The sequence below is a fragment of the Acipenser ruthenus genome, chromosome 2 (genome assembly GCF_902713425.1).
Source record: "Acipenser ruthenus chromosome 2, fAciRut3.2 maternal haplotype, whole genome shotgun sequence".
Classification (NCBI taxonomy): domain Eukaryota; kingdom Metazoa; phylum Chordata; class Actinopteri; order Acipenseriformes; family Acipenseridae; genus Acipenser; species Acipenser ruthenus.
In genome coordinates, this window is record NC_081190.1 from 2,048,471 (window position 1) to 2,075,333 (window position 26,863).

The following is a 26,863-nucleotide window of genomic DNA, read 5'->3' on the forward strand; positions in this document are numbered from 1 at the left end:
CAAGACCGTCAACGCAGAACATGTTGCACCTAAATCAGATAACATGGTCTGATTTATACTATAATTATAGCATTATTACAACAGTAAATATTGGCTTAAGGCTCTATTTTGAGGAGTTTTATTTCATAGCCAGACTTCCATTACAAAGAAAGGTCTCCACTGTCCTGTTAGGAAGGCTTAGTGAAGGCTATTAAAGCAGGCTTTACACTGTGACGACTCAATAAAAATGTTTCTTTTAACAAAGAAAAACAGACAATAGAAACAATATGTCTGCTTAGCTTACTTCACTTCAGTGTGAGTTCTTTGATCCTTGTGATTTCTTTGATTTCTATGGCAATACTGCACTGCTTTAAGAAAAAGGTTTCCACAGATATCCTTCATGTGGAAGACTGTCTGAGTGTGCCAGTCTGACGGTTTCTGTGTTGAGTGAAGAATTACATTTGCTTTGTTTTTAACAGCATTGTTCTGAAACGTCGCTGAGACTTGTCAGGTTTGTCGTACAGTGGCACTGGATGTTTACAAGTGAACTGCCTGGACAGTTCTGATTCACAGCACTGAAGAGCTGCTTTCAGGGCTCTGTGATCGATTTGAGGAAGATGACAAATCCTTTCCTCCTTTTCTCCTGTGAATGGGGGCCCCACTAGGCTAGGTTGTATCTACAGAGCAGTGAAAAACAGAAATGTTACGCTGTAATTCTTAATAGCACCGCATATGTCACCTTAAAGTGCCATAGTCTAGTTAATGACTTTCATTTTACACTAATTGTTAATATAAAATGGTGTCATTACCTTTTACATGTGTGTAACAATAATTAGGCCTCCTGATCTTTTAGATCACATTCTAAATTTTTAAAGGGATTTGTTTCTTTCTTATGTAAAAGTCCTTTTCCGAGCAAAGTAGCCATGGAAGTGATCCCGTGTGCGGGTGGGAGGAGGGAGGGGCCGCCCTTAGCCTCTGCCCAGTGCCCCCCCACAAGTGCGGGTGGAAGGAGGGAGGGGCCGCCCTTAGCCTCTGCCCAGTGCCCCCCCACAAGTGCGGGTGGAAGGAGGGAGGGGCCACCCTTAGCCTCTGCCCAGCGCCCCCCCACAAGTGCGGGTGGAAGGAGGGAGGGGCCACCCTTAGCCTCTGCCCAGCACTCCCCCACAAGTGCGGGTGGGAGGAGGGAGGGGCCACCCTTAGCCTCTGCCCAGCGCCCCCCCACAAGTGCGGGTGGAAGGAGGGAGGGGCCACCCTTAGCCTCTGCCCAGCGCCCCCCCACAAGTGCGGGTGGGAGGAGGGAGGGGCCACCCTTAGCTTCTGCCCAGCGCCCCCCCACAAGTGCGGGTGGGAGGAGGGAGGGGCCACCCTTAGCCTCTGCCCAGCGCCCCCCCACAAGTGCGGGTGGAAGGAGGGAGGGGCCACCCTTAGCCTCTGCCCAGCACTCCCCCACAAGTGCGGGTGGGAGGAGGGAGGGGCCACGCTTAGCCTCTGCCCAGAGCCCCCCCACAATACTAACACTGGATCTGGAGGTTGCACGCCAGCAGCTGACATGCAGAGGAATTGCCATGAATTTGAATCAAGCTGAATAAAAGACAAACGATGGGAGTCCTGAAGAAAGTAATACTCTTACATCACCTGGCCAAATGGAAGGATCTTATGAGACTGTACAAGCTGTTCACAAAGTTCAAATTCTAAGCCTTGTGAAAGTATATCTGCGCATGTTTTTACCACACCCCTCTGTGCTTTTTTCACTATGCGGTATTACACTTTGCTGTGCTTTTACTGTGGGACACTTTTATAAGGGTTAGCTTATCGTGTTTGTTTGTTTTTTAATGTGCTTTACCATACCTCTCAGGCTTTGCAATGCTTACCTATGCCTCACCATGCTTTCACTGCACTTTATTAAACTTTAGTCTGCTTTTGCTGTGTTAAATGCACTATAAACTAAGGGTTATTGTAAACACTTTTTTAAAAGTCTTCTGGCATGGAGCTCTGTGTCTAAGCAAACACCTTTGTTACACCAGAGTGTAACCATGAGCCTGTCCCTCTCCAGCACTCTGCCCTGGTTAATGTAAGACATGCAGCGCCTCAGCAAGAAATACGACTCGCAACTGATGTGGTATTTCTTACATCCACTGGGGGCTGAGAGTTGCAGGGGGAGAGGTGAATGGGTTAATCCATCCCCATACTAACTTGCTCTTCAAGTTTTTATCTTGATTTGGCATCAGAAAATCATATCTCAGGAGGTCAGTTTAGGGTTGACTTTGGGTCTTCAGTTTGACATTAACCTGTTTGGGCAGCTGTCAGTTATACATCCAGTGCACTGCAACCACAAAGACGGATTTGTAAAGTTTATCAACTGTTTAAATAGCGTACCTGTTTATTTGCAGTTTTCCTGTGCTTTTCCCATGGTTATACTATACATTTACCACAGTTTCCCTGGTTTGCCATGCTTATTAATGTGCTTTACCATACCTCGATACTCTTTACAATGCTCTTACCTATGCTTTACAGTGCTTTATTACAGTAAGGGAGATGCTGTTTTTCTGCAGCGGTTCTGCTCTCCGGGAGTTGTTTTTTTTCAGCTGCCATCTCTAGTTAAACACTGTGATTTATTACGATTGAAAACCTCACGGCTAGAGAATGTCCCCTTAGGGCAGCATTTCACACACCCAGGGCGTCACTGATTTGTCCACATGTTTGAAATATGGTGATACTTTATCTGATCGAACAAGTAGCTGTACATATCTTTTTGTAGTTTGGGTTACCTGGAGCGCAGCAGGAATTTAAAAATGGTACCAGGATTACATTAACAAAAGATCGGTAGGCACACTAGAAGAAACAACCTATTGTTTACATACTCATTTGTGTGTGTTTACCAGTGTGCATCAACAATAGAATCTTTATAGGTTAAACATGTTTTTATAGCGATCCAGAGTGACAAACCTGGTAAAGGCATGGCCACGTGGTGTGCAGGGAAAGTCAAACAGTCAGGGGAGTGCAGGTTTGCGTCCTGTTGATGACATTCGCTGTGTCCTACACCGAACGTTACTTTTGGTCTGGTGCTCCCGTGGGGTGGGAAAGCTAAATCAACAGGGACTGTTTGTGCTTCTCACCCTACTGGTGCCTGTTGAGCTTGAGCAGACACCTGCAGGTAGCTCTCCGACATCTCCTGGGTGTAAAGAGGCAGTAAGCTCGGGGAGGTGACTGCAGGACCCACTGACCTTCATTTCTCATTAACTGCTGTGGGGAGGGAACATAAGTGAGCGTTTTGAAGAAGGAAGAAGAAGAAGAAGAAGAAGAAGAAGAAGAAGAAGAAAAAGAAGGAGAAGAAGAAGAAGAAGAAGAAGAAGAAGAAGAAGAAGAAGAAGAAGAAGAAGAAGAAGAAGAAGAAGAAGAAGAGACTGTGTGGTCCAGTGGTTAAAGAAAAGGGCTTGTAACCAGAAGGTCCCCGGTTCAAATCCCGGCTCAGCCACTGACTCATTGTGTGACCCTGAGCAAGTCACTTAACCTCCTTGTGCTCCGTCTTCCGGGTGAGACGTAATTGTAAGTGACTCTGCAGCTGATGCATAGTTCACACACCCTAGTCTCTGTAAGTCGCCTTGGATAAAGGCGTCTGCTAAATAAACAAATAATAATAATAAAAGAAGAAGAAGAAGAAGAAGAAGAAGAAGAAGAAAAAGAAGAAGAAGCTTCTGCCTGTGTGATGGAAAGTTTTCTTCAGGACAGGGTACTGAGGCTGGCCATACAAGGAGACTTGGACAGGAGTCACAAGCTGATTCCTGCCGGGTTTTGGCGTTGGGACTCCTAATGTTTATTAGCCACATAAATACTGAAAACAAGATCTCCTGGTTTGCAGACAATACTATACATGGAGGCAGAGCCCATATCAAGGGAAACTCACATGATGTTCAAGGCAGGGAACAAAGGACCACAAACATGGAGCATGAGTGAAACAGAGCAGCCCTGTACAGTGACTGTCCACACTCCTCCGCTCTCAGAAGCTGAGCAAGAATGAATCTGGTCAGCAAATTGATGGGAGATCTTCAGTGAGTGGTGTTGGTGACTCAGTAAGGTGTGTGCTCTCTTTCACCCTGTACCTCTGCATCATGTTAGGAGAAACTGGAGTCTGCTCAATTGATCTAAACACCACAACTGTTTAGAACATTCAAATAAGGCTGAAGTCTGTTTAGTGTATTTCTGCATGGACGGTAATGATTACAGCTGTATTAGCTCAGTTGAATGAACCCCCACCGTCCCTGGGATTAAATTGTAAATATGGTGCCACTGTGTTTATAGCATCTTTTAAAAGATACCATATGTACAAAATAAAGAACCTCCATGATAAAGAGAGCTGAAGTTTTGGTTTCATTTTCTGCATTGTTTGCATTAAATAATGGCTGCAGTAAACGGGGCAATGCAAATCTTGATTGCTGTGGCAGAGGTAGTAATGTTGCTGATTCAAGTACGGCACAGCTTTCAAGGAGAAGGTTCACTACATCAGCAGACAATGGCTTTTCCATACAAGATCTACAGAACGGTTGTGTTTGCAGAGAAGGGGAGGATAGAGAAGTAGAGAATGCAGACAGGAGTAAGGGAATGAGGAAAACAAATAAAGAGACTCATGTATTGCTGGCCTAATGGCTTGATTTCCTTATAGAGTGTTTAAAATTCCGGGTGGCCTGTATAAATACTGAAGGAAACAGAACCAGAGAAGTTTCAGCTCTGAGACGTGTGTGTGTGTGTTTGGAGTTGAACGGCTACTGTTCTGGCATTTTCCCATCCGTGTGTAAATCTGCAGCACGAAGGCTTATTTGAAATGAGTTCCTGCAGTAAAATTCTGTTTAATAGACATTGCATGCCCTAGACTAAGCAGCAAAACAACAATGTTATCCAAATGGATCCTTAACAATGTAGGTATCCAGGAATATATAAAAGATCTAAGAGTCTTTGACAAAGGCTTTATGATAGGTGCTCAGTTTGCAAGTGGTTCAGTATCCAAGACTACAACAATGACATGATAAAAATAACTGCAGATTTCCCTGAAAGAAGATGGTTGTCCTTGAGGAATGGTCACGTATCCCTGTAGCCGTCCTGGCTGCCCATGTTGGCTCTACAGTCCATTCACAGTATTGTGACAGGTGCTTCTAGGTTGTTTTTTTTTGTCCAGTGGTTACTCTGTCATGCTGTAATAGTTTGATTTGCCTGTTGAAACAGCATCAGCTCGGCTCAGCCAGTGTTTGGGATTTTGGCATTGGTTTTATGGGAAATAATTCTGTTTTGGAAAACTGTTCAATATGACTGCTGTGTGTGCCAGAAAGTAAGTGTGTCACATTGCACAACGGGCCCTGTCACAGTAAAGAACACAGGAACAATACCGAAGACTAACCACAGTGTTGCTTTGAAATCCACCTTGATCCGGCACTGGGCACACCCTCTGGCACCGACCCAGAAAGACATGCTCACGTAGGCTCAGTGCTGGGAAAACAGCCTGCCTGCATCTGAACCACCCAGATGAAGAGCTCTTGAGATGGTGTAGAGGACGGGCCCAGGTGACAGGCAGTCTGTTTCGCCACTTCACTAGGAAAGTGCCCATTCAGTCTAATTGAGTTAATCACGGTATTGTCAGTTCCCACAGTGCTGAATACATACACATTACAAAATCCCCATTCAACTAGGACCCTCCCTTAAATGCACCTATACACAAATGATAAATATGCAGATTGCCGTGCTTAGTAATACTGGGTGGATGATCCACTTTCCATTACTAAGCTGTGTTTAAAATGGCCATGTATGCAGTATGAAGTCATTAAGGATTATAAAGAGCCTATGACATAGCTGTACAGAAAGTGGAGTTGTAGCAGCAGTTCTTGTCCTTTCAGAATAAATTAAGCCCTGCCATATGAAGTGTTGCTGTGTGTAACCCTGCTTTACCATGCTTGCCTTGCTCTGCCATGCCATGCTTTCACTGCCATGTGCATTCTTCCCCAGTCTTTGTTGCGCAGTTTCTTTGAGCAGTTAATGTTTCAGAGTAGATCTTTGCTACTTTTATCACATTTGCATGGTTTTATTCCTCAGTGGAAATTTGCCTTTGCCTTTGCACTTGTTCAACTAGGAAACTGAGAAGTTTGAAAGAAAGAAAGAAAGAAAGAAAGAAAGAAAGAAAGAAAGAAAGAAAGAAAGAAAGAAAGAAAGGCGATGATAAAATAAACAGTTGCATGTCACCAACAGCATGTGAAATGATGCAGCCAGGCTGAAAACTGGGATTAGTCTTTGATCCTTTGTACAAAGTTCGCTTCAATATCAAAGCTGCGGGGCTGAAATGTGCACCACAGTTTCCCAGCACGGAGGGCCTTGTTAGTCTAATTACAGATACCCTCGGTGCCAGCCTCTGTGCTGCACTATTAAACTAATCTGATTCCAGGAGGACAAGAATGATCTCTATCATCACCTGCTCAATAATTGCTGACTAATAACTTTTACAGGTAAACAGTGAATCATACTGCAGGTGAACAGAGAACACTGGCGAGGCGCCTCTCTGTTCTCCAGATTAGACAGAAAACACACAGGTTCATGACTTGTCAAGACAGGTTATGCATGATAGGATGGAAGACTTAAGAAAATAAATATTGAAGGGTACTGGGCGGAACATCTCTCCCAGACTCTCCTTTCAATGCTGAAATCCCTCGTTTAATCTGCTAAAGCCTATATGTAAAATAGGGCTGGAGTCAGTATTAAATCGAGGGAGGTAATGATGGGTTATATAAGGCACTGTTGAGACTGAATGTATACTGTGTTCAGTATTACCAAAAACAAAATGTTGGCCTTGGAGAGAGTCCAATGAAGAGCAACTAGACTAATCCCAGGACTTAAAGGAATGTGCTTGTTAACCAAGAACAAGAAGAATTAGATGGACCTGACTGAAGTTTTGAACATCTTAAAAGAAACCAGGACCAGAGGAAACATTTGGAATTTAAGTGAAGATAGACTTAGTGGTGAGGTTGTGGGATGGGTTACCAAGCCATGTTGTTGATGCTGAATCACTTGAATCCTTAAGAACCAATCAGCTACTAGGCAGTGGATGAGCAGTGATGGGTCAATTTTTGGTAGATTTTCTTATGTTCTGGAGTCTCAGGCATAGCAGAACCTTGTGAGGAGCTCCCTCTTCTGGTGAAAGGCTGTGATGCGTTCAGTTATCAGTGTTTTAACCTATGGAGCTGACAGAGCCATTGGAGTATTTTATTTTAATCCTGTGGTATTGTGACCTCGGGGCCTTCAGGAAGTTGGAGCCCCAGTGTGTATTTCTTTAGTGTGCCCAGATTGTTCTGCATTGTACATGCTGGAATGTGTCCAGTTCAAACAATGGGATGTTAATTATGCATTTGTGTCAGGAGTGCCTGGGAATTGGCACAGTCGTCAGTTTGTACCACATAGGTTCAGGGTTTGTGGTTCTATTGGTCGGTCCCCATTGTGAAGACCTTTATATTGGGTGCAATCTTCACTGTTGAGAATAATAAATCCAAGAGACTCTTGCAAGTAAAATGAAAGCCACCTTTTATTTGTAGGTTTTGATCAGCAAGCAAAAGACAATCTCAATGCAACTTCGAAAATATCGAACATCCACTGCCTGGGTAGAGATATGAAGATGAGCTTAATATTAAATATGAACTCTTAGAGGGGTAGGCTATGGCCCAAATAGTGGCTCATTACACCGTGTCAGGGGCACCGACTGTTCAGAGCAGTGGGTTTAGGAACAGGGCATGGAAGAATTTCTAACATTTTATTTCAATCTCAGTTCCTTAGTCTGGCTGCTGGGCTGCACTCCCCTAAAGATGACAGACACATGAAACACAGTCTGCAAGAGTTTCTCAAATATCCATCTTTATTCGGTGTATTATTTCTATATTTGATGCAAACAAACATGCTAAAAAAGAAAGCGTTTTACTCCAAGTCAGTAGCGTTTTTCAAAAGGTAAAAAAACACCCTTTCAAGTTACAAAATTAAACTGACTTAAATGCCTTAAATTAAATACCTGCTTTTTTCTAGTTTTGAAAAAGACTTTGAAAGCCAGCCCCTGAGTCTTTGAATAACTAAAGCTTTGAGACTAGTGCCTCATGTTTTTTTGTTTTTTTTTATTATAATTTTGACACCTGTGAGCTCAGGAACATCCTGAAAACGACACTCTCTGGTCTCTTAGCAACAACAGAATACAATAAAATAATACAACCCGAATGAGCAACAATGTCCCCAATGAAACTTGAACCCTTGGCATGGACACACTGGCATGGCTCCAGACACAGCCCAGTGTGATTAGCTGAGCGGTGGCTGGGTGGAGGATGAGCGTCCCTGTATTAAACCATGGCCCTCTTTTTTAATGCCTGCAGCTGACAAGCGGACAGGCCCTTGCCAACCAGTCTCGAAGCCAGAGGAAAAAGCACATTGTGCTGTAACAAAGAGGTTCCAGCACACAATGGCATTCTCCGTTGCGCACTGTCAGTGCCTCTGCTCTCGCCTTGTTATTCTTCCCCTTCTCCTTCTCCTTTGGTGCCTCAGCCTGCCCTGGCCATGCAGAGAGAGCCTGTCCTGTTGGAGAGGGAAGAAAGCTGCTGACAGAGCTCTGTGCAGTGTCTCCCAGTCCAAAGCAAAACAACACTAAGAGGACAGCCAGCCTCCTCCTCCTCTAAGCTAGCTGGAATCTGCTGATTCAGAGATGAGCGTGCATGTGTGTAAAGTATATTGGCAGTAGTGTCATATGAAACAGGCAGTGTTGTGTAAAGCACAGGCATTACAGATTCTGTTCCCCGGTGTTGAGATGAGACGCTCTATCACCACAAATGCAGACGAGCATAGTGGTTAAGGTGCTTGATTGTGGCGTGTGGTCACCCATTCCAGGTTTTAATACATGCTTGATTAACCCCAGTGTATAGATAACGAGTTTAGGTGTGTCTTACATGACAACCATGACTACAACAGTAGCCTGCACTAATCGATTATTGGGCAAATTAACCAATAACATTGAATGGGCACGAATGCAATTCAAGCCCACTAAATCAAGGAGCATCTCTATAATTAAAGGCAAAGTAGTAGATAAAACATTCTTCATTAATGGTGAGGCAATACCAACAGTGTCTGAGAAGCCAGTGAAGAGTCTTGGGAGATGGTACGACGGGGATCTAAAGGACACAGTTCGTGTGGGAGAAGTTAGACAACAAGCAGTGGAAGGGTTGAAGAGCATAGACAGCTGCGCTCTACCAGGTAAACTAAAACTCTGGTGCTTTCAGTTTGGTCTACTGCCGAGGTTGCTGTGGCCACTGACTGTGTACGAGGTTTCTTTGACAACAGTAGAGAAGCTGGAAGCTTTAATCAGTTCATACATCAGGAAATGGTTGGGAGTTCCACGCTGCCTCAGCAGAGTGGGACTTTATGGTAAAGGAATACTGCAGCTACCAGTCTCTGCTCTAACCGAGGAGTTTAAGTGCGCCAAGGTCCGACTGGAAATGACATTAGTAGAGTCACGCGACAAATGCGTAAGGGAGGCAGCACCTGTGTTGAAAACTGGAAGAAAGTGGGCGGCAAAGAAAGCTGTGGAAGATGCAAAGGCTGCCCTTCGAATTGGTGATATCATGGGGCAAGTTCAGCATGGAAGAGGGGGTCTTGGTTTCAGTTCAACTCCTCCTACATGGCACAAGGCGGCCCCAGCGCAAAGGAGGAAGCTGGTAGTCAACGAGGTGCAAAAGCAGGAGGAGAGGATGAGGTGTATAAAGGCCATTTCCCAGGCCAAACAGGGAGAATGGATGAGATGGGAGAGTGTGGAACAACGCAAGATTGGCTGGCAAGACCTATGGTCAATGGAACAGAGCAGGATCAGTTTCCTCATCAGGTCAACATATGATGTTCTCCCATCACCACAGAACCTAAACCTCTGGGTAGGAGAGGATCCCTCATGTCCTTTGTGTTCATCACCTGCAACATTAAGGCACATTTTGACAGGATGTAAGGTGGCTCTTAGCCAAGGACGGTTTACTTGGCGCCATGACCAGGTGCTGCGATGTTTGGCCTTAGCATTGGAAGACAAGCGTAACATGACCAATAAGTTGCCACCTGTTCCATCAAAACATTCCACACAAAAGACAACATTCCTCCGCCCAGGAGAGCAACCACCAAGAAAAGGTGTTAAAACCAATCCTCGCCCAGGACAACTGGAAGCTGCTAGAGACTGGAATATGCTGGCAGATGTTGGTCAACGGCTTATTTTTCCACCTGAGATTGCCACCACTAACCTTCGACCAGATATTGTCTTGTGGTCTGGATCAGCACGCCTTGTTCACCTGGTAGAGTTAACAGTGCCATGGGAGGATGCTGTAGATGAGGCGTATGAGAGGAAGAAACTGCGGTATGCTCAACTAGCCACTGAAGCGGAACAGCGAGGATGGAGAGTTCGGGTTTACCCAGTGGAAGTGGGTTGTCGAGGATTTGTGGCACACTCTACAACCCGGTTTCTCAGAGACGTCGGATTCAGTGGCCAAGAGCTGCGTCGCACAGTGAAGAACTTATCTGAAGCAGCAGAGAGGAGCAGCAACTGGCTGTGGTTGAGACGGAGAGATTCTGGCTGGGGACAGGTAAGTAAGCTGGGCTGAGTTGAGTGGGGGACGGAGGGGGGTGATGCTGGGACGCCAGAATCACCGTCGAGCCCTCTTGAGGTGTCGTGGGCTAGTCGACGAAACACTGAGGATGGAAGGTGCCCACTTGAAAACCCCAGAGATGTACCCTACTTAGCTCAATCCAGACGGTTGTCATGCTGATGCGCTGGGGAGGCCGCACTTTGGTTGATCCCCGGAGCCAGCATCGCAGCCGTTGTGTGTGCTGATGCGCCAGGGAGGCAAAATAAGCTGATCCCTGGAGCCAGCATTACACTTCAGCCATTAACACCAGACAGAAGGATATCTACATCATCATATGGAAGGAAACGTAAATGGATGGAGACACATATGGATCACATTAGTTTACTGTAAAGCTACGTCTTAGTTGGTGCTTATCTTGGCGAGAGCCGAGTTCAAATCAGCATGAAGTTTTAACATCTACTCTCGTGTAATGGAAATCATGAAGATCTGGATACGTCCAGTGACTGCTGTGAATAGTGCAGCTGGCAACAAGGGAAAGACCTTGTGACAGCCTGGAGAGACAGCTGACAGGAGGAAAGAGACCCCATTGGGGCTGGTAAGGGTTAGCTACCCTTGTCGGCAGTATCCAGCTCTGTGTTTACAGGATGCTGGAGACACCCGCCCAAGGCTTCTAAGAAATTAAAGAGAAAAATACCCCTAGAGTCTGCGAGAGCGGGGGCGGAAGATGACTCAACGTTGGACAACACGGTTAACGACTTAGGAACGGAAACGGATATGAGTATGGAGAGTACTTCACAAAAGACTAGTTCAAGATCTGCAGTTAACAAAGACATGGAACTCCAGGTTTGTGTCTGCGGCTGGAGCAAGGCGACAACGGTCAGGGGTTTGAAGATTCATCAAGGGAGAATGAAATGCTTGAGGGAGAAGGGACAAGGGCCTCGCATTGATCAGTACTTCTTACGAAGTCAGTCAAGTCAGTCGAATGAAATCCAGCGACAGGAAGCAAACCACAGTTCGCAGGATATCAGCACCCCTGTCATAGATGTGAGGAGGACTTGCATGAACACAGTTAGTGATGAACCTAATGGTCCTTGTGAACCCGGTCAGACAAACCAGCATAAGAGAGAAAAGAACCTCAACGGGCACAAGCCTGGAGTTAAATGGCCAAGAGCTTGTGAGAAAACTGCATGGGACACAGTAAACACAGATCTCTGCGTTGCTTTGGAAAGATTAAGTGGAACAGTTGAAAAGAAGCTGGATAAATTTGGGGACATCATCTACGCATATGGAAGTGAGAGGTTTGGAGTTGAAAAAAGGAAGGAAAAAGTACAAACTATTCCTGGAAAGTCTAGACGGCAGCAGGAGATTGAACGCTTAGTTAGAGAAAGGAGACAGCTGAGGAACCAATGGAGAAGAGCAGAACAAAGTCAGAAGGAGGGACTCAATCTCTTACAAAAGGTCATAAAAGATAAGCTTGCAACATTGCGCAGAGCTGAGCGCCTACGGAAACGCTACAAAAAGAAGGAGCGTGCGAGAGCTAACTTTTATAAAGACCCATTCAAATTTGTAAAGAAGTTATTCACCAGTGAGAAGAATGGCACACTAAAAGCATCTAAGGTTGAGCTGGAGAGATATTTGGAGGAAACACATACAGATTCAAAAAGGCAGGAGCCTATGTCAATTCCGTCAGACATCCTACCTATCAATCCACCAGAATACCAAATGGAGGACTGTGCACCTAAGTGGAAAGAAATAGAGCAAGCTGTGAAAAAAGCAAGGGCTTCATCATCTCCAGGGCCTAATGGAGTTCCGTACAGAGTGTACAAGAGTGCTTCAGGAGTTCTACGAATTCTGTGGAAATTGATGAAAGTGGCATGGGAAAAACAGGTTGTACCAAGAGCATGGCGCCGAGCAGGTGGAGTCTTTATACCTAAAGAAAAAGATTCTACAAGCATCAGTCAGTTTCGTCCCATTTCCCTATTAAACGTAGAAGGCAAGATTTTCTTCAGCATTATTGCTCAGAGATTGTCAGCTTACCTATTAAAGAACTGCTTCATTGACACTTCAATACAAAAAGCAGGCATCACAGGTTTCCCAGGTTGCTTAGAACACATCAATGTGATCTGGCAACAAATTCAATCAGCTAAAAAGGAGAGGAAGGAGCTCCATGTGACATTCCTGGATTTGGCTAATGCATATGGTTCAGTGCCACATGAACTACTTTGGGCAGCATTTGATTTTTTCAGTGTACCGATGACAATAACAAATTTAGTGAAAGCCTATTTTGGAGATTTGCAATTCAGTTTTTCAACTTCAGAATTCAGCACTACATGGCAATGCCTAGAGGTTGGAATAATGGCAGGATGCACCATTTCTCCACTGGCTTTTACCATGGCAATGGAAGTAATCATTAGGGCATCAAAATGGGTAGTAGGAGGAGAGCGCTTGGCTTCTGGAATGCGACTACCACCAATTCGAGCATACATGGATGACATGACAACCATGACTACAACAGTAGCCTGCACTAATCGATTATTGGGCAAATTAACCAATAACATTGAATGGGCACGAATGCAATTCAAGCCCACTAAATCAAGGAGCATCTCTATAATTAAAGGCAAAGTAGTAGATAAAACATTCTTCATTAATGGTGAGGCAATACCAACAGTGTCTGAGAAGCCAGTGAAGAGTCTTGGGAGATGGTACGACGGGGATCTAAAGGACACAGTTCGTGTGGGAGAAGTTAGACAACAAGCAGTGGAAGGGTTGAAGAGCATAGACAGCTGCGCTCTACCAGGTAAACTAAAACTCTGGTGCTTTCAGTTTGGTCTACTGCCGAGGTTGCTGTGGCCACTGACTGTGTACGAGGTTTCTTTGACAACAGTAGAGAAGCTGGAAGCTTTAATCAGTTCATACATCAGGAAATGGTTGGGAGTTCCACGCTGCCTCAGCAGAGTGGGACTTTATGGTAAAGGAATACTGCAGCTACCAGTCTCTGCTCTAACCGAGGAGTTTAAGTGCGCCAAGGTCCGACTGGAAATGACATTAGTAGAGTCACGCGACAAATGCGTAAGGGAGGCAGCACCTGTGTTGAAAACTGGAAGAAAGTGGGCGGCAAAGAAAGCTGTGGAAGATGCAAAGGCTGCCCTTCGAATTGGTGATATCATGGGGCAAGTTCAGCATGGAAGAGGGGGTCTTGGTTTCAGTTCAACTCCTCCTACATGGCACAAGGCGGCCCCAGCGCAAAGGAGGAAGCTGGTAGTCAACGAGGTGCAAAAGCAGGAGGAGAGGATGAGGTGTATAAAGGCCATTTCCCAGGCCAAACAGGGAGAATGGATGAGATGGGAGAGTGTGGAACAACGCAAGATTGGCTGGCAAGACCTATGGTCAATGGAACAGAGCAGGATCAGTTTCCTCATCAGGTCAACATATGATGTTCTCCCATCACCACAGAACCTAAACCTCTGGGTAGGAGAGGATCCCTCATGTCCTTTGTGTTCATCACCTGCAACATTAAGGCACATTTTGACAGGATGTAAGGTGGCTCTTAGCCAAGGACGGTTTACTTGGCGCCATGACCAGGTGCTGCGATGTTTGGCCTTAGCATTGGAAGACAAGCGTAACATGACCAATAAGTTGCCACCTGTTCCATCAAAACATTCCACACAAAAGACAACATTCCTCCGCCCAGGAGAGCAACCACCAAGAAAAGGTGTTAAAACCAATCCTCGCCCAGGACAACTGGAAGCTGCTAGAGACTGGAATATGCTGGCAGATGTTGGTCAACGGCTTATTTTTCCACCTGAGATTGCCACCACTAACCTTCGACCAGATATTGTCGTGGTCTGGATCAGCACGCCTTGTTCACCTGGTAGAGTTAACAGTGCCATGGGAGGATGCTGTAGATGAGGCGTATGAGAGGAAGAAACTGCGGTATGCTCAACTAGCCACTGAAGCGGAACAGCGAGGATGGAGAGTTCGGGTTTACCCAGTGGAAGTGGGTTGTCGAGGATTTGTGGCACACTCTACAACCCGGTTTCTCAGAGACGTCGGATTCAGTGGCCAAGAGCTGCGTCGCACAGTGAAGAACTTATCTGAAGCAGCAGAGAGGAGCAGCAACTGGCTGTGGTTGAGACGGAGAGATTCTGGCTGGGGACAGGTAAGTAAGCTGGGCTGAGTTGAGTGGGGGACGGAGGGGGGTGATGCTGGGACGCCAGAATCACCGTCGAGCCCTCTTGAGGTGTCGTGGGCTAGTCGACGAAACACTGAGGATGGAAGGTGCCCACTTGAAAACCCCAGAGATGTACCCTACTTAGCTCAATCCAGACGGTTGTCATGCTGATGCGCTGGGGAGGCCGCACTTTGGTTGATCCCCGGAGCCAGCATCGCAGCCGTTGTGTGTGCTGATGCGCCAGGGAGGCAAAATAAGCTGATCCCTGGAGCCAGCATTACACTTCAGCCATTAACACCAGACAGAAGGATATCTACATCATCATATGGAAGGAAACGTAAATGGATGGAGACACATATGGATCACATTAGTTTACTGTAAAGCTACGTCTTAGTTGGTGCTTATCTTGGCGAGAGCCGAGTTCAAATCAGCATGAAGTTTTAACATCTACTCTCGTGTAATGGAAATCATTACTACACTGCCAGTAAAACCAAGAATGGATCAAACTGCTATGCACTGGGAGTCTAATTTCCATCCCTGTACCACAAGCGAGTGTCTTAATACATCACAAGCAGCAGAGGGCGCTCCTCTCAAGGTACTGCTTTACTCAACAGAGTTCGCAACCAGCCTCCACCCTGTTACACATAGGACAATGACACAAGCCATTGGAAAACCACAGCAGTGTATGCATAGCACCTGCATGCTAGCTGAGTAAACCCTGATTAATCCGAACCCTGGGAGACCAAACAGACCTAAAATCTGAACCATGCTCTGTGCTCAGTGTGTGGAACAGCTGCCTCTGGATGTTTTCATGTGGTTATAACTGATGTTTTATGTAATCTAAGTTTCCATTGCACATCTACCCATTTTCAGATAGAGTCTCCTGGGCAACAGTAATATCCACTGCTGTGTATTTACACGGTACCTTGTGTGGTATTGCTGCCACATAAAAAGAACCAGAACTGTCTTTCTAAAGATAAATGGGGATTGCCTTATTTCAGGCTTTATTATTAACAATGTAATTCCTAACAACGGTAGTCATTTCTGACAACTGAGTTCACGTGCGGGAAACATTCAATAATGCTGCAGATCACACAATTCATAATGAGCTTCAACCAGGAATTCACCATAAACAGACACAGGTCAGGTCACATTTCCTGTTTAAGTTCTAGATGATTTATAAATAACAACTTCATGAAAATTATTTCCAAAAGCTCAACACGTGTGTGTGTGTGTGTCTGTGTGTGTTTTTGTGTGTCTGTCTGGGTCTGTGTGTCTCTCTGTGTCTCTGTGTGTCTGTGTTTGTGTGTGTCTGTGTGTCTGTCTGCGCCTGTGTGTGTTTTTGTGTGTATGTGTGTGTCTGAGCAAATGAACAACTATGGTAAACCATTAACTATGGTGAATGCATATTATAACCATTCCTTTATTACTAAGATGTAAGCATCTTTAATAATAGGATTATATATAAGGATTCCCATATAGTATTGTAGAAATAGTGAAAGAAAGGTGAGGAATTCAGTGAGAAGCGTTTCTGAATGCTGCAGTTTTGTATCTCTGATCTGTCTGTTCTGTTCAGGAGGCTCACGTCTTCATCAACGCGCACAGCCCAGCCGAGGTGACAGTGGAGAACATCAACAACATCGTCAGCAAGATAGCGCCCCCTGCTGACCGGTTGAGGAGGCAGGCCCGCGTGGCCGACACCAAGGAGACAGTGGTGAGAGCGCCAGGCTGCAGGGGCTCACTGCCACCACAGGGGGCACTGTAGGGCTCAGGAGCCACCACACGGATCAGTAGGCTTTTTTTTTGTTGGGGAACAGTTTGTTGCATTGAGTCTTTTTTTCTCTTTTTTACCCATACATCCCTATGCCACACATTTTCACATGTATCTGGAAAACCGCATATCCAATTGTGATGAATCTTGTTGGTAACATTGTTCAGCATCCGTTCTTGAGAGTACAGTATTAGATTGTGGCGATATTCTTGGAAATGGAGTTTGATTCCCATTTCACATTTTGTACTACATTGCTTGGGGTTGCATATTACTGATACACATGTTTAAAAGATTAGAACCTACAGTCCTTTAAGGTTGAATCTCGTTGTAAAGAGGTAGTCAGTCTGTCAGCCTGTCCTAACAATTCTCCAGGGCACAAACTACAGGAAGACCAACGCTGCCATGGAGATGAGGCGGGTCAACAGGGAATCCTTCTGGGCAAGATCTGAGGTGAGAGAGACAGCGAGAGAGAGAGAGAGAGAGAGAGAGCGAGAGAGAGAGAGAGAGAGAGAGAGAGAGAGAGAGAGAGTTTTAGAGTGAGCAGTCACAGAAAATATGAGCTCCTGAAAATTTAAAAATTTATATGTTTCTTAGTGAAATAAAATGCCAATTTAATAACATAAACATATGTAAAGTAGTACTTAAAGTAGTATTTAACGTAATATGAAAAAATAAGAGAAAACATTTGATAAAATATTATAAAAACACCAAAAGAAGATCCCAAGACCAAAAGAAAAAAGAACACAGAGGAAAGGGAAGGAAGGAAAGAAGAGAGAATTAAAGGAAGAGAAGATAAATTAAAAGAAAAGGAAAGAAAGGGAAAAAAGAAAGAGAAAGAAAAGAAAGTAAAGAAAGGAAGGAAATAAGAGGAAAATAAAGAAAGGAAGAAAATCACAGAGCAAAGGGAAGGAAGGAAAGAAGAGAGAATTAAAGGAAGAGAAGAAAAATATTTAAGAAAGAGAAAAGGAAAGAAAAGGATAAAGAAAGAGAAAGAAAAGATAGAAGTAAATAAAAGAGGAAAATAAAGGAAGAAAATTACAGAGGTAGAGGTAAGCGTTTTACACTACCATCATTTTATTTTATAATTTTATAGTAATAAATACAAACAAATACTACAAAAATTAAAAGTTCAGCAGTAGTTTGCTTTTAAAAAAAAAAAAAAAAAAGTTCAGTTTACTTTCAAAAAAGCAGCCGTTGGCAGTGACAGTTGGAAATTGCAACAAAGTGTAGGAGATTCTCCCGGTTGCCATGGAGACGAGTCAGAGTGCAGAGAGCAGGGAGTTCCAGTACCCGGCTGAACTGCGCAGCGCACAGGCCAGGAAGCATCATAAACTGAGCGTGCTGAGAGAGAACCCGGAGTGTCTGTACACAGACTACTCTGGGACAGGAGACAAGAAGATGAGAAGCAACCTCATCTTCTACACTCAGCACCTCAATGCCTGGCACACTGCTGTGTGTAAGACGTACAGCAACGTCACAAAAAGAGGGATCTGCCAAGGTAGACAGATTCTCTTAAGAGAAGACTCTGACCCGGACAGCACAGTCCTGAGTATTAATGTCTACCACAGCGGAACTGTGTTGATCCAGGGCAGTGAGGCTAGCCTGACCTCCTTTGAAAAAAAATATAAACAACTAAAAGAGGCAGCAGAGATTGAAAAAACAAACACTACAGCCAACGACCCCGAGAACACCGACCCTGAAGACCCTGAAGATCCTACCTCAAACAGCACAACACCCGACACTAACCTGCCCACCCCCACGACACCCAGCGACACCCAGCACATGCGGGAGTGCCTGGCCCTGCTGGAGCTGGAGTTTGTGGAGTTCAGAGAGCTTACACTGGCCAGGCTCACGGAAACCAGCATCACCCAGCAGCTCAGAGATGAGGTGAGCCAGCTCAAGAGAGAGAACAGGGTGGCCATCACCGAGCTGACCAGCGAGATGAAGGACCTGCAGCAGGAGAACGCGAACCTAAGGACCCAGCTGACCAGCGTCAAGGAGGAGATGCAGCGCAGAGAGAAAACCACCAACAAGGAGCTGCAGGGATTGAGGGAGCAGCTCCACAGATACACAGCCCCCCCCACCCCTGCTCCCCGTGCTACCACCCCCGCTACACTCCCACCCCCGCTCCCCCCCCGCTCCCCCCCTATTCCCACCCCCGCTGCCCCCCGCACTCCCACACCGGTCCCATCCCCACCCCCGCTCCCCCCCCGGTCCCCCTCCCACCCCGTTCCCATCCCCCACCCCGCTCCCACCCCCACCCCCGCTTCCCCCCCGCTCCCCCTCCCACCCCGTTCCCCCCCCCCACCCCGCTCCCACCCCCACCCCCACCCCCGCTTCCCCCCCGCTCCCCCTCCCACCCCGTTCCCCCCCCCACCCCGCTCCCACCCCCATCCCCACCCACACCCACAGCATGCTGGCCAAAAAGAAGACAAACGCAGAAGTGGCCCTCCTCATTGACAGCAACGGGAAATACCTGGACATGAGGAGACTGTTTCCCAGCCGGCGTGTCAACAACATCCGCTGCACAAACACGGAGCGAGCCCTGCAGCTGCTGAACCGGGACACACTGGGGAGTCCAAGCTGCATCGTCATCCACACCGGCACCAACGACCTGGGCTCCCTGCGCCACGACACCGCCAAGGCCGTGAGGAGGGTGGCTGAGAGAGCCACGCAGGAGTTCCCCGACTCCAGAGTGGTCATCTCCACGCTGCTGCCCCGAGCCGACACCCACCCACACACCATCAACGCTGTGAACGCAGAGATCACCAGAGGCTGCGCTGCGCTGCCTAACGTGCACCTGGCACACCACCCCACAGTGGGCCCCTGGCACCTCTACGACAAGGTGCACCTAAACCAGGAGGGGGTCAAAGTCTTTGCCAAGACCCTGAAGGATGCAGCCATGGGCCGTAGCCCAGCCAGCCCCCCTCGCAGCAGTGCCAGCAGAGGCCAGCGTAGCATGCAGCCCCCCCACACTGCAGCGCACACATCCCGCCCCCGCAGCACCATACAGCCGCCCGCCATCCGGCCCCCCACTCGTCCCACGACCGCCAGGCTCAGCGACCACCAGCAGCAACTCAGCTATGCTGCAACTCTGTCCCAGCCCACCCCCCCAGCCCCCACCGAACTGGGAGAGATCAAACAGCTCCTCAGCATCCTCTGCTCCAGGCTGCTGAACTGAGACCTACAACACTTGGGTAGGGAAGAAAAAAAAAAAAAAAAAAAAAAAAATCTACATGTAAATAACTACAAATAAATAAATAAAGTATAAATAAATAAATAATTATTAGTACTACTAAAATAATTACTATATTTGTACTTTACTGTTTAAAGGGAACTTAAAATGATAAAAGGTTGTGTTATTGTTAGACATTTTATTTCATTAAGAATAATATTATTGGTTGGATTACATGAGTTCATTTACTGTTAGCTGTTGGAACATTCAGGGCCTGTATTCCTCTGCTTTTGGGCTGAAGAGCACAGACCCTGAATTTATTAAAAATACAAAAGATGTCGATGTGATAGTTCTGTTGGAGACATGGTGCCGTGCAGACGCGCTCACACACTGCCCCTCAGGCTACAGGGAGGCGATAGTGCCCTCTATTAAACTGAGCACAGTCCGGCGCGGCAGGGACTCAGGGGGGATTATAGTGTGGTACAGAGAGGAGCTGGCCAGCTACATCAGCCCAGTCAAACAGGGCCAAACACACACATGGCTCAAAATTAACAAGGGAATAGCCCAATGTCAAAATGACATATACCTGTGTGCAGCATACACCCCCCCTTCTGAATCCCCCTATTACAACGAAGAGTATTTTAACACCCTCCACACAGAGATCGGCCATTTCCAGGCCCAGGGGAATGTGCTGCTCTGTGGGGATTTCAATGCCAGGACAGGCTCAGAGCCTGACTGTATTAACACCCAGGGAAACAGCCATGTATTTGGACAGACCCCTCTGTACCTCACACCCACCACAATCCAGAGAAACAACCCTGACCGTGCCGTGAACAAAAATGGGAGAGAATTAGTGCATCTCTGTCAAGCCCTAGGTCTGTACATCGTTAATGGCAGGATCAGAGGGGACTCTTTAGGGAGGTTCACGTATTGCTCAGCTCTTGGGACTAGTGTAGTCGACTATGCCATCACTGACATGGACCCCTCCTTTCTAAGTGCATTCACTGTCAGGCAACAAACTCCCCTGTCGGACCACAATCAAATCACTGTGTTCCTGAAAAGAGGAAGTCAGGCAAGCAACACACAAACACAGCCCAGTAAGCTGTACAATCTGAATCAAACATACAGATGGGCTCCAAACAGCACTGAGGAATATATCAAAGCAATCAGTTCCACTGAAATAACTAACACCATTAACACTTTCCTCAACACTCTGTACCAACCTAATATGACAGGACTAAATCTGTCTGTTAATGACATTAATCAGATATTTGAAAAAGCAGCCATAATGGCAAATATTAAAAAGACCAAAAAGAAGATCAATCGGAAACAAAAACACACACAGCCATGGTTTGATGATGAATGTAAATCAATACGAACAAATCTAAGAAAATTATCTAATCAAAAACACCATCAACCACAAGACACAGACTTACGTCTGAGGTACTGTGAGACTCTAAAACACTACAAACACACCCTCAAACAGAAAAAACAAAAACACACAAACAAAACCCTCACAGACATTGAAAAATCTGTTGACCAAAATCAGTTCTGGGAAATGTGGAACAATTTAAACCCAACAAAACAACAAGAATTGACGATACAAAATGGAACAGTTTGGAAAAATTATTTTGAAAACCTTTATAAAGATATTCAACAAAAAGATCTAACAGATAAACAAAATGAAACTAGAGAAAAACTGAAATTACTTGAACAATCAATTAAAGATAACCAAAACACAATTGATGTTCCAATCACCCTACAAGAATTAACTATGAAGCTGCAGGCACTGAAAAACAGAAAAGCCTGCGGCCCTGACAGCATCAGCACTGAGATGCTCAAACACAGCAGCCCTAAATTACAGGAGGCAATGCTTAAATTGTTCAACATGGTACTAAGTACTGGTTACTTCCCTGACATCTGGAACCAAGGGCTTATATCCCCAATTCACAAGAGTGGAGACAAATTCGACCCCAACAACTACCGGGGCATCTGTGTGAGCAGTAACCTGGGGAAGGTATTCTGCAGTATCATTAACGCCCGGATACTGGCCTTCCTTACCGAACACAATGTCCTGAGTAAGAGTCAAATTGGATTCCTACCAAATCATCGCACAACAGATCATATTTACACCCTACACACCCTAATAAACAAACACGTACACCAAAAAAGTAAAGGCAACATTTTCGCCTGCTTCATTGACTTTAAAAAAGCATTTGATTCTATTTGGCATGAAGGTTTATATTACAGAATTCTTCAAAGTGGTGTAGGGGGTAAAATCTATGATATAATAAAATCAATGTACACAGAAAACAAATGTGCAGTCAAAATTGGCAACAAAAGAACTGATTTCTTCACTCAGGGGCGGGGGGTGAGGCAGGGCTGCAGTCTGAGTCCAACACTGTTCAATATTTATATTAACGAGTTGGCTACGATGTTGGAGCAGTCTGCAGACCCCGGCCTTACTCTACACAACACCGAAGTCAAGTTCCTGCTCTATGCAGATGACCTGGTCCTGCTGTCGCCCACAGAGCAGGGGCTGCAGCGGAGCCTGGCACTGCTGGAGCAGTACTGTCAGACCTGGGCCCTGGCAGTAAACTTTAAAAAGACCAAAATAATGATTTTTCAAAAAAAGGCCAGAACTCAGGGAAACAGATACCACTTCACCCTAAACAACACTACACTAGAACACACCTCAGACTACACGTACCTGGGCCTGACTATCAGTGCGTCAGGGAACTTTAACCTAGCAGTGAATGCACTAAAGGAAAAAGCCAGAAGAGCTTTCTATGCCATCAGAAGAAGATTCTATAAAATCAATATTCCTATCAAAATATGGCTAAAATTAATTGACAGTGTCATCCAGCCCATTGCGCTGTATGGAAGTGAGGTATGGGGTCCACTCAGTCAACAAGACTACACTAAATGGGACAAACACCCAATCGAAACCCTGCATGCTGAACTCTACAAAAACATCCTACAGGTGCAAAGAAAAACACCAAATCATGCATGCAGGGCAGAATTAGGCCGTTACCCAACACTCATAAATATAAAGAAAAGAGCACTAAAGTTTTGGATGCACCTAAAGAAAAGTGAATCAGACTCCCTCCAGTATGAGGCCATGCAAACCCAAGAGCTCAGCCCTGAAAAGAGTCCTCTAAGCCAGCTGGCCCTGAAGCTCACTGCACTGAACCCAACTAATAATACTAAAACAAACCAGCTTCAGGGCAGCACTGCTTACCAGCCCCCAATCAGAGTCAACCAAATTATAAAACTAACCAAAAACTGCTATCTGAAACATTGGGACACAGAAACAAAATCTCAAAATAAACTGGATTGTTATCGGGCCCTAAAAAGAGATTACACTCTGGCAGAGTATCTCTCTACTGTCAGAGATACAAAGCAGAGGCAGATCCTGACCAAGTACAGGCTCAGTGACCACAGCCTGGCCATTGAAAAAGGCCGTCACCGGCAGACCTGGCTTCCTAAAGAAGAAAGGCTCTGTGGTCACTGTGAGACAGGAGAGGTTGAGACAGAGATGCACTTCCTTCTTCAATGTAAGAAATACTCGGAAAATAGACAAACTTATTTTAAAAAATTTGCAAATTCCCTCCCAAACTTCCCAAACATGACCAACCCTGAAAAAGTCCCAATCCTCCTGGGAGAGGAGAGAAGCACAGCCCAACTAGCAGCCCAGTATGTGTCTGCATGTCACAGATTGAGGGACACACAATGAGAGCTCTGCACAGAGACACACACACACTTATGTATATACAGTATGTATGTTGTTGTGTATGTAGGCATGTATGTATTAGGTAAATGCTTATTGTCCTGATACATGTTTATTGTTAGTAGTGATATGTGTTTTTTTTTTTTTTTTTTTTTTTTTTGGTTTTGTTTTTTTTACTGTACTTTATAAATCAGTTTGTTTATATATATGTATTCATGATGCATTGTATATATACATGTCTGTATTGTATAATTGCTTTGGCAACACCTGCTATTGTAAGTCATGCCAATAAAGCACCATTGAATTGAATTGAATTGAATTGAGAGAGAGGGGATGCTTTATAGAAACAAGGCTGCAAACACCTTTCCATCCCTATGGGCATAGGCACCACTTTTTACAAGCTGCAGTATCAATTTAAGTCGTCATTCCTGTATTAGTAATATGATCTTTTAAATTGCGTTTTGATGTGGTATTAATGCTCTGTGCGTGCCTGTGCCCCTGTCCTCAGCGCGAGGAGGAGGAGAGGAAGGAGGAAGAGCGACGCCGCGTCCTGGAAGAGAGGAGGCAGTGGGAGAGGGAGCGAGTGCTGCAGGAGAGGAAGGAGGCCGAGGAGAGGGAGCGCAAGCTGAGCGAGAAGGAGAGCCTGCAGGAGGAGCAGAGGTAGGGAGAGAGGGAGGCAGGTCCCTTCTTGTCTAACACGAGAGCCTCTTATTGACAAGGGGGTCCTGGAAGACTGCAGCAGAGGCAGGGAGAGAGGGAGGCAGGTCCCTTCTTATCTAACACGAGAGCCTCTCATTGACAAGGGAGTCCTGGAAGACTGCAGAAGTAGAAGCACAGACTTTATTATTTAATTAAAATGTCAATACAAAACAATAAGATCAATTGAAAAACTCAAAATGAAGAAATCTGCTGCTACAATGGAGTTCCATCACATGGCATGTCCTTCAGAATGCTAGCTAATACAGAAAGTAGCACATTTTCATTTGTTCTCTGGTGTTACCCTCTCTAGGACTTGGTTCACTTTACTTCTTGCCCAGAGAAGTGTTAAGAACATGCTGAAGAGTTCAGCATGCCAGCATTCTGTAGTAGTAGCGAAATGTACTAGTAACCTTTGGCGCCATCTTGTGACTGCATGTACACAGTGCAGTTTCGAAAGTGCCATTTAATTAACTTGAGATCTCTTTACACAAAACAAGGGGCTGCTAATTAATTAATGGGAATTTGGCGTAGCATAAAAGAGCGTGACACCTGCCATTGTCTTCCCCGGCAGGGCAGTGTTCCAGTCCTCCGAGGCAGCTGATGTTCTCAACACTGGTCTTTGTTTTACAGGAGACTGCAAGCCAAGCTGGAGGCAGAGGCACGGAAAAGAGAAAAATCCAAGTGGGTGAGTGAGATCAGGAGCCCAGGAAGAGAGAGAACTCATTCTGCAATGTGGGTGCGGACAGTCTTTAACAAAAGCTACTGAAGGCATATGGAGACTGATTGTCAGACGGCCCATAACTCTCTCTTATATTCCATGTACATATATGTGGGGAGCCGCTTGTCTGATTGTGATGAGACTTGCTCAGGACATTCTTTAGCACACGTTGTTGAGAGTGTCAGTCTGGGGGAATATGGATGGACCTGTGCGTAGTTCATGCTGATGAGGTGTTACTGCTCTCATAAAACAGCACAGGGTCTGTACAGTAGTTTTTGCCTTTGCAGTAGGCTGTCCTGCTTCGTTGAAGGCTGTGGACCAGCCTAGCGGTCGTTTGGGGCTTGTTTAACAACGTGCCAGGGAGGTTTACAATAACTGCCAAGGTATTTTTATTGGGGTTAGTCTCGTCTGTTTATTTGAAATGTTCACACCAGAGCCAAGGCCCCAGACAGAATCACCTTGGTGATTACAGACCACAGACAGGCAGTGATTCTCTGCCCTCGTTCCTCCGCACAGGCCATTCCTGCTACAGAACATAAACACTGAATGAGTTTCAGGGGAATTCCAGAAGCACTCAGAAAATTCCATTGGGATCGCATTCTAATCCCTGTGTATCACGCTTAAGAAAGCTTGGCTTGCAGAGCCATTAACAGACATTACGAGTGATGGCAATGCAATTGATCTGACACACACATTGCACAGAACGATAGTCTTCATTCGGCAGCAGACTGGTATTGACGTGGTACTGCCCGGTCACATCACCTATTCAACACACTTACCCTGCAAATACAGGGAAACGGACCTGAACTACAAGTTGGAAAAGTTTCCCGTAGTTAAAGCATAGCAAAGTGAAAGTATGTTAAAGCGAAGGTACACACTGTAAAGCCCAGAAGGGGATGGTAAAGCATATTAAAAAACATGTGCAATCCATGTATACCCATGGGAGAATTGCATACCATGCAAATGTACTGTGGGTACTGTACTGTAAATATAACTGAGTGGAATCTTACATAAAGGTCTGTATTGGATAATGAAGACATTAATAAAGACTTATTGGTTTAAGATTGTGTTTGTGTTTCGTACTTCTATCTATTCTAAAGCAGCCTGGGACAGCCGTCCTGTAACGTTCAAAGCGCTGTCTCAGTCAGGCATTGTAAACTGTTCAGGATCTCCTAGCAATCCCAACCTCTGGCTGAAGCAGAATCATGCAGCAGTGCAGCAGATCATAGTTCTGGTTTATTCATTTTAAATAGTTTTCATTCAAACTGAACGTTTTAAGATGTTTCATAAAAGTTGTGTTGGAGTCGGTGTCTGAAGCTGCTGAATTCAACACGCAGTTCTGTGTTTGTCCACCAGGAGGAGCAGCAGAGGGAGCACGAGGAGGAGATGAGAGCGCGGTTCCGGCGGAGCGAGTCTATAGAGATGGCAGCTGTGAGTATCATTCCCACAGTCAGCTACCAGGGGAGGGCTGCTCTTAGAAAAGTGGTGCATAGCAAAGCATGGCAAAGCATAGGGAAGCCTTGTTGAGCCCAGGGAGCTGTGGTAAAGTATATACAAAAAATTTAAAAAAATGAAACTGGCTAACCATTGCCAGCTATAACAACAACAACAAAAACAGCAGCAGTAATTTATATTGATTTATATAGCAGACCTGCACATCGCAAGGTGCTTTACACTGTTACAAAAATACAGTATCTAACAGAGGAATAAACAAACCAATCAGAGAATCAGGACACAAACACGAAAAGCAAATTTGGCTATAAAAGCAAACAGATAGCAGAGGACAACGAGAGACGCTCTTCTCAAGGGCCTTAACCAAATGCGAGACCGAACAGATAAGTCTGAAGACCTTTTTTAAACCGATCCACTGACTGATGTCAGCGGGGGAGTCATCCCAAAGCACCAGAGCCAGGTAGCTAAAGGAACGGCCTCCAAGACCAAGCCGTTTCACATCAGGAACAACCAGCAGGCCAGCCTGGGAGGAGCTAAGGGTGTGAA

At 45.6% G+C, this 26,863-nt stretch overlaps 1 protein-coding gene across 2 annotated transcripts in view; it reads left to right on the top strand.

Moving 5' to 3' along the window:
- si:dkey-40c11.2 (drebrin-like protein A) overlaps positions 1-26,863 on the top strand; it is a 79,533-nt gene that overhangs the window by 37,210 nt on the left and 15,460 nt on the right. For both annotated transcript variants that reach the window (XM_058986129.1, XM_058986127.1), the window contains exons 5-9: positions 16,349-16,486; positions 16,916-16,993; positions 23,957-24,108; positions 24,778-24,832; positions 26,222-26,296. In XM_058986129.1, the coding sequence (XP_058842112.1) occupies positions 16,349-16,486; positions 16,916-16,993; positions 23,957-24,108; positions 24,778-24,832; positions 26,222-26,296 (498 nt within the window). The remainder of the gene's footprint in view (positions 1-16,348; positions 16,487-16,915; positions 16,994-23,956; positions 24,109-24,777; positions 24,833-26,221; positions 26,297-26,863) is intronic.